The 13,901-nt window shown below is 37.4% G+C and overlaps 1 protein-coding gene across 5 annotated transcripts in view; it reads right to left on the bottom strand.

The window, feature by feature from the left end:
- RAPGEF6 (Rap guanine nucleotide exchange factor 6) overlaps positions 1 to 13,901 on the bottom strand; it is a 221,817-nt gene that overhangs the window by 190,527 nt on the left and 17,389 nt on the right. For all 5 annotated transcript variants that reach the window (XM_028493199.2, XM_028493202.2, XM_024115980.3 and 2 more), the window contains exons 2-3: positions 3,489 to 3,559; positions 2,479 to 2,535 (exon numbers count right to left, since the gene is read on the bottom strand). In XM_028493199.2, coding sequence (XP_028349000.1) covers positions 2,479 to 2,535; positions 3,489 to 3,559 — 128 coding nt within the window. The remainder of the gene's footprint in view (positions 1 to 2,478; positions 2,536 to 3,488; positions 3,560 to 13,901) is intronic.

The raw sequence follows: 13,901 nt of genomic DNA on the forward strand, positions 1-13,901 counted from the left end.
CCCTCCCCATGTCCTCAAGTCCATTCTCTACATCTGTGTCTTTATTCCTGTCCTGCCCCTAGGTTCTTCAGGACCTTTTTTTTTTTTTTAGATTCCATACATATGTGTTAGCATACAGTATTTGTTTTTCTCTTTCTGACTTACTTCACTCTGTACAACAGACTATAGGTCCATCCACCTCACTACAAATAACTCAATTTTGTTTCTTTTTATGGCTGAGCAATATTCCATTGTATATATGTGCCACATCTTCTTTACCCTTGACTGCAGCTACTTTTTAAAATATATTTTTAATTGAAGTAACACTGGTTTACAACATATGTTTCATATGTACAACATTTCTACTTCTGCATACCCTATAGCATGCTCACTATCAAAAATTTAGTTTCCATCCATTACCATACAGGCGATCCCCTTTACCCATTTCGCACGCCTGCAACTGTAGCTATTCTAATGGGTGTAAAGTGAATATCTCATTAATTTTTGTGTGTGGTGTAAGATAAGAATCTAAATTAAGTTTCTGCATATAAGTACTCAATCAACCTAGCACCATTTGTTGAAAAAACTATGCTTTCCCAATTGAAATGCTTTAGTACCTTCATCAAAAATAAACTGTTCACTGGTGGTTCCTTTTTAATACTGAGTTGTGTTATACCCACATTGTGTGCACATCTTAGCTACACAGCTACAAGGCCATTAAGAAAAAAACAACACAGAAACTGTTTATAAATATAAGGGTTTATTTCTGGGTTCTCAATTCTGTTCCACTTACCTATAAATCTATACTTTTCCTTGATAGCACTTAAATATGTGTAGCTATTTTAATTAACTTTCTCTCCCCCACTATACAATAAACTCATAAGGACAAATCCCGTGTCTTCCCACCACTCTACACCAGGCTAAGCATAATGTATAGCAGACAAACATTTAATAGTAAGTGAATGAATCAACAAATGAACAAATAAAGCTATTAAAATCCATATGAATCCAGTAAATACTTAGAAATAATGACAAATGCAGTGTGCAATGAAACGCTGAAGTTAATACCAATTCTCTATACCAGTTGCATATATATAATAAAAGAGATCACTGTTGCCAAAATTTTTGAAAGAAAAACAGAGAAGAATATCTTCATAATCTTGAGGAAGGGATTTTGTTTTTTTAAACAGGACATGAGAAGCACTAATCACAAGTGGAAAAATTGAGAAAGTAAGAAATTTCTTCTCTTCAAAAGATGCCATTAATAGAGTAAAAAAAGCAAGCCACACAGTGGGAGAAGATATTCACAACTTATGTACCCAACAAAGGACTCAGATATAGAATTCATAAAAATTTTCTACAAACCAATAGAAATAAGATAGCCCAACTAAAAAATGGTCAAAACCTTGAATCAGGAGATCATAAAAGAGCTATCCAAATAGCCTATAAAAACATGAAAGTCATTCATCATCATTAGTAAGCAGGAAAACAAAACAAATCACGAGATAAAATGAAATACATATTTTAGATTCTAATGTTACAATCTCCTGGGACTTCCCTAGTGGCACAGTGGTTGAAAGTCCACCTGCCAATGAAGGCGACACGGGTTCGATCCCTGGTCCAGGAAGATCCCACATGCTGCGGAGCAACTAAGCCTGTGAGCCACAGCTACTGGGCCTGAGCTCTAGAGACCATGAGCCACAACTACTGAAGCCCGCGCGTCCAGAGCCCATGCTCCGCAACAAGAGAGGCCACCACAATGAGAAGCCCACACACCGCAACGAAGAGTAGCCCCTGCTTGCTGCAACTAGAAAGGGCCGGCACTCAGCAACGAAGACCCAACGCAGCCAAAACTAAATAAATAAAATTAAAAAAAAAAAAAGAATCTCCTAAATTTGAGCATGTGCATTTCCAATGCTTTTATTCCTAAGAATATTCCCGAGAAGAATGAGTAAATAGAGGTACAAAAACACATGAATAAAATATTCATAGAAACTTACTATTCATGATAGGGAAAAACTGGAAACAACCCAAATATTTATTAATAGTGGGAAGGATAAACAAATTATGTTATTTTCACATAACTGTATACTGTAAAGCACTGAAAAAGAATGAATGCAAAAACATGGAAGAATCTCCAACATTTGTGAAGTATAAAAAGCCTGACCAAAAGATTTTTATCTATATGAAATTCACAGAGACAAAACTAATCTAAGGTGACAGACATCAGAACTAGATTACCTTTCCAAGACAGATGACTAGAGCCTTCTGAAGAGCTGATATGTTCTATATATTCACTGCATAGTAGTTACACAGTTGTATATATTTATTAAACTTTGTTGCACTGTACACCTTCTGTGGGCTCTATGTATATTATATTTCACAGTTTAGGAATATATTTCAATCTCCTCTACAGAAACTGTTCCAGAATCAAATGAATTTCAATGCTAACAATCTAAATTTTAAACATTAATTTAAGCTAATTATGGAAATACTTACCAAAAAAGAACTTGATTGCCACTGTATCTCTCATAGCGTGCTCTTGCAGACATTAATCTAACATATTTTTTAAAAAGTAAAAAATTTTTAAATTATTTTATTTGAATTGTTTCAAAAACTGTTATAATTACAACAAAAAATGATCAGATCTATCACTAAATTTTTCACTAGAGTTTAAAAATATGATCACACACACACACAAATCTGTTGAATAAATATAAATTTGCTTGCATTTAAAAATACTTTACTACTAATGCCCTAGTTTTTTCTTTCTTCTTGATACACTTACTTGACATATACTAATATCTAAATTATGTTACAAAGAAAACAGAAAATAATAAATTCCAAACAATTATATTTAGAATCTGGTCCATAGCCAGAAACTTAAAGAATAGCCAGAAAAAGTGATGAGTAAGCTGGTCATGGAAGAAAAACACAGTTTAATTAAAATATTATGCAAAGTTATAATAGTGCTTACAGCACTCAAAAGTATTTTTACAAATATAATCACAATGATACAAGGTAGCAGGAGAGAAAACTCATTTTACAGAAAGGAAAAACGAGGTTCGGAAAGTTTACGGGTACTGCCCATAGGAGCTTATGCTAAATCAAGAGTCTTGCTCCTTCCACTTTAATATAACACTACATCATACCATGCCCATCTCAAGCATTTGATACAATAAATATCAATACAAACTACAAAGAGAAGGTTCTGTTTTCACTAGCTAGCACATACTGAGCACTGCACTTTGCTTTAAATATTCTCATTTAATCCTCAAAATGCTGTAACAAAGGTAATCTTTTATCCCTATTTTACGGAAGACAAAACTGCAGCTTAGATGTTAAGACTTGCTCAAAGTCCCAAGGCTAAGGAAAACTGGAATGAGAAAGGCCAATTTCTTTGCATATCCTATAATAAGCCCCTAAATGATTTGGTCCCTGCAACTATCTATCCAAACTCATTTGAATAACTCCTTAGCACATGCTCTTAAACACAGCATCACACTTACCTAAGCTGATGTTCCCTGAGATTTGATAATATTTCCATTCCATGAAGATAAGAATAAATAGTATTTAAGTCCTGTAGAACAGAAAAGATTTTAGATTAATTTTCAAATATACTTTTTAAAATATAATGATATCCCACAATTCCGATTTTAAGCAAACAACCATTTATGACACAACTGTTAACTACAGAAGAGTCACAAAATCTCTGAATTACAACACATCTGAAAAGGTTTATAAGAGTTCCCTCAACTCACACAGGAACCCCTCCTCAGCATGGCTGACAACCTCTACTCAAACAATGCCAGAAATCAAAAACTCATTATTTCATATAAAAGTATATTTCATTTCTAAACAGATACAATCTTTCTTCTTTAGGGACCTCCAAATATTTGAAAAGTTATCCTGTTTTCTTTTAAGTCTTTTTTTTTTTTTCTCCAGATAACAAAGTCTAAATATTTGTAGGTTCCAGATCTTTAAGCATCCTAACTGATCTCCTCTGGAGATGATTCTGTTTGTCAATATTCCTCTTAAAAATATGATTTTCTAAAAAAAACCTCTTTTCAAACAGACTCAAGGTGGTATTAATCTACCACTAAACAAAACTGACGTCCAATGGGACAATGCTATTGTTTACTCTCTGAAAGAACTGGGGAACATTTCTCTAGCCCTCATTCAGATAATTAGATATTAATAAACCCAGGTTAATAAAGTATAGTAGTATAGTATAACCTCAGCTAAGAGTAATGGCATAGCAAAAGGAAAATGTGGAAGCAGGGAACATTCCTGACAGAAAAGAGTATTTTACCACAGAATGTTGGTGCACGGTGATTATAAAGAAGCTTAAATTCTCTATGTAAAATTTACCTCCTTATTCTCTTACAAGGAGTAATGCCTTTATACCAGGGCAGACTGCTCCCAAACACTACTCTCTTTGATATATAACAAGAGAATTATCAAATGACAGAGAGAAAAAAAGAAAAGACACATAAGACAACTTTTTTCCCCCAATATGCTACTAAGACAACAAGGAAGCTCTAAGAAAAAAAGCAATAATCTCTGATTCCAAAGCTTACAACTGCCAATTAACCATGATGGATTCTATGACCACACACATCTGTGCTAAATCCTTACCAAAATAAGAGGGAAAAAGATTTTTAAGTATATATATATAAAAAAAAGAGATGAATAGATTAAAAGAGGAAACCACAGCAAATGAGTCTATAGACCTAAAAAAGGTCTATAAAATTCTATAAGACAGCAGATGGAGCAGTGATATGATAAACTGTACTTGCAAAGAGGGCTACAATGATATGTCTTATCCCATATGCTTTTTTGCAATGAGACCTTGTCACTCCCTCATCAAAAGTAGGAATCTAGGTGCCCTCCGCATGGATCTGGGTTGGTCCTGTGATTTGTTCTGACCCAAAGAATGTGCCAGAAGTGAGGTCGTGCAACTTCTAAGATTCAAATACCCTGAGAGCACCAATGTTGTGAGGAAGCCCAAAATAGCCTCATTGAAAGAGAAAGGCCACATGAAACAGCACCAAGGAACCGGATATGTGATTCCTTCTTAGACCAGACCAGCTACCAGCTGAATGGAACTAAGAGAATGATCCAAGTCGAGGTTCTGTGGGGCAAAAGAAACAACCTCCTAGCCAAAACTTTCTGAGTTGAGGTCAGAAACAGAGTCCTGGAAAAAGTCTGGCTCATAGTGAGCTCACTGAGCCTGCAGACCCACCTAATAGTCTTGTCTCTCTCCACTCCCCAAGTTGATAACTAGAATTTATTTATCTGGCAGTTAGAATAACTCCCACAAAGGAACCTATGTGGTAAAAGCTGTCATAGTGGAAAAAGTCAAGTGGAAACCTCTGAAATTGCCCCATTCCCCAGAACAAGACAGTAAATAAAAGACAATATTGCTTTTCCAAAGAGGCAGAGAAGCAAAGACTAGGGCCGCCAGTAAAGGCTCAAAAGTATGCAAGGGTGACAGTCCTTCTCATGCATCATCTGCAAAAATCAGACGGATCCTAAAAACTGACTACAGACTGTCATAGACTTAACCAAATTTTAGCTCTGGGCACAGCTGCAAGTCCCAGACATAATATTGTTGAAGGAATGATTAATTAAGCTTCAGGTACTGATTTGGTGAATGTATTCTTTTCCATTCCAGTTACTAAAGTAAAAAGTACAAGAAACAGTTGGCAGTCGTGCAGGACAATATTAACTTACAGTTTTGCCTAAGGGCTATTGCAACTTTCTCAGTCTCTACCATATTATAACCTGAAGCCATCTAGACCACCTGACACATTACATATGTTATTTTGCTGACTGAACAGAAGGAACAAGAGAATGAGCAAGGAGTGGCTGTCACCCTGGAGTCTTGGGTAACACACTTGAACTCCTGGAAGTGAGATATTAACTCTATGAGGGCTCAAAAGACCTGCCACTTTAATGTTTTCGGGGGTGCAGTGTCAGAGCATTACAAAACATCCCTTCCAAAGTAAAAGAAAAACTTTTGAGACTTCAGCTTTCATTCAAGATGGAATAAGAGGGATTGGACTTACCTTCCATCTAAAACAACTAAAAATCATAATAAATAAATGAAACATTTTTCAAGAGGTAAGGCATTACGAAAAAAAGACAGTAGCATTTGAGAGCGGGGAAACGAATGAGTTAATTCATATAATTATCATACCTTACTGTCTGGTGGTTTCTTGAGAAGAAGCTGGCCACCTGCAGAGTAGAAGGTAGCTCAAGTTTGCAGAGCCAGACAGAGAGAGCGCATACTACACAGAAAGAAAGAATGTTCTGAAAACCTACAGAGGGTCTCACTTGAGTCTAGGTTGAGTACTGATCTTTCCATGTGCATGAAGAAATACCTGAACTCAGGGAAAGAACCATCTGAAAGGATTAGAGTAGTGGTCCTCAATCAAGACTGATTTTGCCCCCGAGGTGACACAGTGATATCTGGAGACATTTGGGGTTGTCATAATTTTCAGAGGGGAAGGCGGGGCACTACTAGCATCACGTGACTATAAGCCAGAGATGCTGCTAAATATCCTATGATGCCCAAGACAAGGCCCCAGAATAAAGGATTCTCTGGGCCAAAACATCAACAGTTCTGGGGTTTAAACTTCTTGGATTAAAGGGAACATTACCCAAAAGTCACACAGGGACTAGAAGAGTTACTGTTCCCACCAGGGAGAGTGGAAAAATCTCATAATTCAGAACACATTTAGTAGAGTACTCAAAAGCCTTTGGATTCAGTACTGGGCAAAATTAACACTGCACTAAATGCTACTCTGGTGCTACGTAGCATAGCTCAAAAAAGAGCCCCAAAGGGTCATATGATTTCCAAATTACCTGTGTCCCAGAAGAATATTTACAGGAAATAAAATATACCCAGCACATAAAAAAGTAAAATTCACAATATCTGGTACTCCATTAAAAATCACCAGGCATGAAAAGAAACAGGAAAAATGACCCATAAGGAGGAGAGAAAAAAATCAAAACCAACTCAGTAATTACCAGATAACAGAATTAGTACAAAAAGACATTTAAAAACTTATTAAAACTATATTCCATATGTTCAAGAAAATATAGAAAAGATTAACTATATAAGAAGGGGCACTAAAAAAAAATTCCAGCGATGAAAACAACACTGAGATGTAAAATACACTGGATGGGGTAAGTGGCACATTAAGACATTGTAGAAGAAAAGATTTAAAAACTTAAAGACACAAAAATAGAAATAAAAAATAAAAATACATGGGGGAAGGAGATCAAGATGGTGGAGGAGGATTCAGAGCTCACCTCCCCCAATGAACACATCAAAAATACATCTATTGTACATGTGGAGCAACTCTCACTGAAAACAAACTGGAGACTGGCAGAAAGGCTCTTTTACAACCAAGGCTGTAATGAAAGATCCACATCAGGTGGAAATCAGGTAAGAAAAGAGGAGAAGCAATCAGGTGAGGACCTGTGCCCCTAGGAGGGGACACAGCAGAGGAGGGGGACTGCATGGGCTCAGAGATCCTCCCCAAACAGTGAGGGGTGTGAACCACATATTAGGAAACCCAGCCCTGGGGTCCAACACCAGAAAGATAAGTCCTCTTGGCTGACTTGAAGACCAGTGGGACTAGCAGGGGGGCTGTAAGAAATCTAGACGTTGCTAGTGAAGAGCACCCACGTGCTTGGTTTCTCTCAAAGCAGGGTGGAGAAAGCAACTGAAAATGCCAGGTACTCTAGCTGGCTTCCTGCATCTGCCCAAACGTGCACCCTGGCTCATGCTGAGGGCCGCTTCAGCCCCTCTTGCTCCATGGCACAGCTCCCCACGAGGGTGAAGGCTGCCATAGCCAAGTAGAGTAGACAGTTGTGGCAGACAGAGCCAGCTCAGACCCAGCACTGCATCTCAGTGGGGGGAGGGCAACCATTACTGGCATTCGTGGGGACAGGAGATCAGAAAGAGTCTGGAACTCCAGTGTGCTGGGACTGCCCCAGTGTGCACCTTGACCCACATCAACTGCCCACTCTGGCCTCTCATGGTCCAGCACTGCTACCCTCTGGGGCGAAAATGCCAAGGTTGCTGGTGGGGAGCACACACTTAGAGAAAATGGAACCAGCTCAGACCTAACCTTCAGGACTTCTGCTCTCAAACCTTGGAAACTTGGGACAAGGATACCGATTCCTGCCACTTGTATTTAACATAGTATTGGAAGTCCTAGTCACAGCAATCAGACAAGAAAAAAAGACATAAAAGGCATCTAAATTGGGAAAGAAAAACTGTCACTATCTTCAGATGATGTCCTATTTTATATAGAAAACTATAAAATTTCCACCAAAAAAACTATTAGAATAAATGAATTCAATAAAGTTTCAGGATATAAGATTAATATACAGAAATCTGTGGCTTTTCTATACACTAATAATAATGAACTATCAGAAAGAGAAAGCAAGAAAACAATTGCATTTGAAACTGCATGAAAAGAATAAAATATCTAGGAAAAACTTGACCAAGGAGGTGAAAGACCCATACGGTGAAAACTATAAAACACTGATAAAGGAAACTGAAGATGATACAAAGAAATGGAAAGATATCCTGTGCTCATGGACTGGAAGAATTAATATTGTTAAAATGTCCATACTTCCCAAAGCAATCTACAGATTTAATACAATCCCTATCAAAATACCCATGACATTTTTCACAGAACTAGAACAAATAATCCTAAAACTTCTATGGAACCAAAAAGAACCTGAATAGCCAAAGCAACCTTGAGAAAAAAGAACAAAGCTTGAGGTATCATGATCCCTCACTTCTGACTATACTATAAAGTAACAGTAATCAAAACAGGATGATAGTGGCTCAAAAAAAGGACCCATAGATCAATGAAATGGAACAGAGAGCCCAAAAATAAACCCACATACCTATGGTCAATTAATCTAAGTCAAAGGGGGCAAGAATATTCAATGGGGAAAAGACAATCTCTTCAGTAAGTCATGCTGGGAAAACTGGACAGCTACATATAAAAGAATGAGATTAGGACATTTCCTCACACCATATACAAAAATAAACTCAAAATGGATTAAAGACCTAACTGTAAGACCTGAAACCATAAACTCCTAGAAGAGAACATAGGCAGAACACTCTGACATAAATCACAGCAATATTTTTTTTTGTATCCTAAGGCAACAGAAACAAAAGCAAAAATAAACAAATGGGACCTAATTAGACATAAGCGCTTTTGCACAGCCAAAGGAAACCATCAACAAAACAAAAAGACAATTGACTGCTGAATGAGAGAAAATATCTACAAATGATATGACCAACAAGGGGTTAATATCCAAAATATATAAACAGCTCATATAATTCAGTATCAAAGAAACAAACAACCCAATGAGAAAATGAGCAGAAGAAAAAGACATGAAAGACATTGTTCCAAAGAAGATATACAGACGGCCAAGAGGCATATGAAAAGATGCTCAACATCACTAATCATCAGAGAAATGCAAATCAAAATCATAATTATATACCACCTCACTCCTGTCAGAACAGCTATCAGCAGAAAGATCACAAATAACAAATCTTGGCAAGGATATGGGGAAAAGGGAGCCCTAGTAAGGAAATGGAATATAAATTGGTGCAGCCACTATGGAAAACAGTTTGGAGGTTCCTTCAAAAACTAAAAATAGAACTACCGTAAGATCCAGCAATTCCACTTCTAGGTATATATCCGAAGAAAATTAAAACACTAATTCAAAGAGGTACATGCACCCAATGTTCACAGCAGCATTATTTACGACAGCCAAGATACGGAAGCAACTAAGTGTCCATCAACAGATGAACGGAGAGAAGACATAGTATGTGTATGTATGTGTGCGCTCACACACACACACACACACACATACACACACACAATGGAATACTGCTCAGCCATGAAAAGGAATGAAATTTTTCCATTTGTAATAACATGGATGGACCTGGAGGGTATTATGCTTAGTGAAATAAATCAGACAGAGAAAGACAAATACTGCATGCTATCACTTACATGTGGAATCTAAAAAGTAAAACAAATGAATACATATAACAAAACAGAAACAGACTCATGGATATAGAGAACAAACTAGTTGTTACCAGTGGGGAGAGAGGCAAGATAGGGGTAGGAGATTAAAAGGTACCAACTACTAAATATAAAATAAATAAGATACAAAGATGTAATGTACAGCACAGGGAATACAGCCAATATTTTATAATAACTTTAAATGGAGTATAATCTACAAAAATACTGAATTGCTATGTTGTATGTATGATCTAACACTGTATAATATTGTAAATGAACTATACTTCAATTAAAAAATATAAATAAATAAAACACAGGGAGAAAAGATGGAAAAAATATGAACAGAGCACAAAAATGTGAACAGTAAGATAAGCATCAACTTTAAGCAGGCCTAACAGAAGTATAACTGGAGTCACTGTGAAGAAGACAAAGAACAAGAAAACAGTTTGGAGAATGGTGGAAAATTTTCCATATTTGATATAAACTTGCACATCCATGAAGCTCAACAAAACTCAAGCACAAGAAATATAAAATAAACAACAGCAAAGATCATAATCAAATTGCTTAAAAATGATAAAATTATAAAAGCAGCTAGAGAAAAAAGATAAATTACACAGTGAGATCATTAGAATACAGAACACTTCTAGTCAGAAACAATGCAATCCAGACAACACTGTAGTAACACCTTTAAAGTCACAAAAGAAAAAAACCAACAATCTAGAATACTATTCCCAGTAAAAATACCTTTCAAAGAGGAAGGCAAAATATTTTTCATATATACAAAGGTTGAGTCAGTCAATCACCAGCACACCTCCTCTACAAAAAATGTTAAAAGTCATTCATAAAAGAGGAACACGATACAAGATGGAAATCTGGAGCTACACAAAGGAATGAAGAAAACTGGATATGGTAACTACATGGGTAAATATAAATCATTTTTCTAATTATTTAAAAGACAATTGACTATTTAAAGAAACAGCAACAACGACAACAATGTATTATGAGGTTTATTTATGTGTACAAGTAAAATGCATCACAACAGCACAAAGGCCAGGAGGTAAAAATGGAAGTATAGCATTGCAAGGTTCTTATATAAGCAATAGTATAATATCACCTGAAGGCTGATTATGACAAGTTTAAGATGTATATTATAAATCTTAATAAATTTCACAGTTTGTAGATTCTTTTGGATTTTCTACATATACAATGACATCTCCTGTGAACAAGAACACTAGTATTTCCTCCCCAATCTATGTATGTACGTACTTTTTTTTTTCCCCTAGCTTTAATGCATGAGCTAGAACTTCCAAAACAGTGGTTGGTAGGTGTAGTCATATACTACAAACACAGCTGCTGGGGCCCCACCCTTTGAATTAAGAGTCATCATAACCTGGTCAGACACCCACAAAACGCCTATCTCATGGAAATGTGCTTGTTATTTTCTAATGTCAAGACAATTTTGTTTTAGTGGCAAACAAGGTCTGAAAACTGGAAAGGTTATGTCACGGCAAACAGAATTAGAAGTCCATAACTTGACCTGCCCAATGAGGGTAGGCTAGAGTCCAGGAGTCCCAGAATTTCCTGAGATCCTCAACTGAATTATGTCATATCATTTCCTCTGTTTTCAAGTCAGAGGACATCTCTGGTACATCACTGATGATGCCATGAATAGCTGACAAAGAATTAGTAATTCACTTTTCAATTTTAAAGTCTAAGTGAGAACATAATTTACAAGTTTTTTTGTAGTTGTTGTTGTTTTGAGGTACGCGGGCCTCTCACCACTGCGGCCTCTCCCGTTGCGGAGAACAGGATCCGGACGCGCAGGCTCAGCGGCCATGGCTCATGGACCCAGCCGCTCCACGGCATGTAGGATCCTCCCGGACCGGGGTACGAACCTGCATCCCCTGCATCGGCAGGCGGACTCTCAACCACTGCGCCACCAGGGAAGCCCACAAGTTTTGAAATATACACGTGGTTCTCCAGTTCTCTGCCTGAAGAAAGTCTGACAAAGTTGATGAACTTTAGAATCTAAAAGTCCTTCAAATTATCTAAAAGTTTGCCCTTTGTCTCCAATCTTTGACAATTTGGCCATTTTACACGCAGTTCTCCAACAGCATCTATAAATGGTGACTGCAAGGATTTGAATAGAAGTATTAGGATTACTCCTATTCGGGCTGGCAAACTTTTTCTATAAAGGGTCAGATAATAAATATTCTAGGTTTTCTGGGTCACATGGTTTTTGTCACAAGTACTAATCCACTTTGCTTTTGTAGCATGAAAACAACCAAAAAAAAAAAAAAGGTAAAAGAATGGGTGTGGGCACATTCCAATAAACCTTTATTTACAAAATAGTTGGTAGGCTAATTTGGCTCCCAGGCAATACTCTGTCAACTCCTAATGCATACGGCCAAAAATATCTAACAAAGAAGTCAAGCCATGAATAAACACCTCTTTAGCAAATACCTCAACTTACGAGTTTTGGTGGAAACTGAGTATATCAGATTTGCGCTTTTCCAACCTTCCATAAAACTATGGCACAGGCAAATGACCCAAGCACTACCAATCACACATACTCATCATAAACTGTTAATCTAGTGATACCGACAAGCAAGAACTATCCGGAATCCACTTTGGCAGCTAGTGGTTGAAGGGTCTGTGAATACATGCAGTGTATAGTATAGATGTTCAGCAGTGCAAGTTGTGGTATCCACTGTGTTCAGTGCTAGCAGCAGTAGTATCTTTACCAAATATGTGATAAAGAGTATGGATCATAGTTGTCTAGCCCCAAGTCTATTTCTCCAGCACTCCCAACAATTCTGTAGCTACCCACTATCCTTTTAATAAATTCCTTTTCTTTAAATTGACCAGAATTGGGTTCCGCTACATGTAAGTAACAACCCTGAAAGACCCTTATAGTAGCACCATCAGCATCACTTGGGAACTTGGCAAAAACGCAAATTCTCAGATTCCATCCCAGACCTAGTGAATCAGAATCTCTGGGAGTAGGACCTAGCTATCTGTGGTTTAATGAGCCCTACAGATGGTTCTGATGCACAGAAAGTTTAGAACAAGTGGCTTATTGGTAGGATCTATGCCACTCGGGTTATCTGGCTGATAACCTATTAATGAGGAGGAACGCAAGCACTGAGATGTCTAGTAAATCCTGGTCCCTCCAGTGCACCTGGTTTTAGGGTCACAAGATGTTAAACATTTATGAAAGGACAGAAAATAATCTCCCAGAACAAAGGATGGTTGTTGTAGCAAACTGATTCTCTCATATGATGTGAGTGGTTATGGTTTTGGTTTATGCAGGACAGCAAGTATTGATAGTTGTTGACTGTGTAATGCTGGTCTTAGAAAGGGGTTTCTTCGAAATTGAGTTATTTGTAGTGAGGTGGATGGACCTAGAGACTGTCATACAGAGTGAAGTAAGTCAGAAAGAGAAAAACAAATACCATATTCTAACACACATATATGGAATCTTTAAAAAAAAAAATGGTTCCGAAGAACCTACGGGCAGGACAGGAATAAAGACACAGACGTAGAGAACGGACTTGAGGACATGGGGAGGGGGAAGGGTAAGCTGGGACGAAGTGAGAGAGTGGCATGGATATGTATACACTACCAAATGTGAAACAGATAGCTAGTGGGAAGCAGCCACATAGCACAGGGAGATCAGCTCGGTGCTCTGTGACCACCTAGAGATAGGGATAGGGACGAGATAGGGATAGGGAGGGTGGGAGGGAGATGCAAGAGGGAGGGGATATGGGGATATATGTATACGTATAGCTGATTCACTCTGTTATACAGCAGAAACTAACACACCATTGTAAAGCAATTATACTCCAGTAAAGA

Source organism: Physeter macrocephalus, chromosome 8 (assembly GCF_002837175.3).
Source record: "Physeter macrocephalus isolate SW-GA chromosome 8, ASM283717v5, whole genome shotgun sequence".
Taxonomy (NCBI): domain Eukaryota; kingdom Metazoa; phylum Chordata; class Mammalia; order Artiodactyla; family Physeteridae; genus Physeter; species Physeter macrocephalus.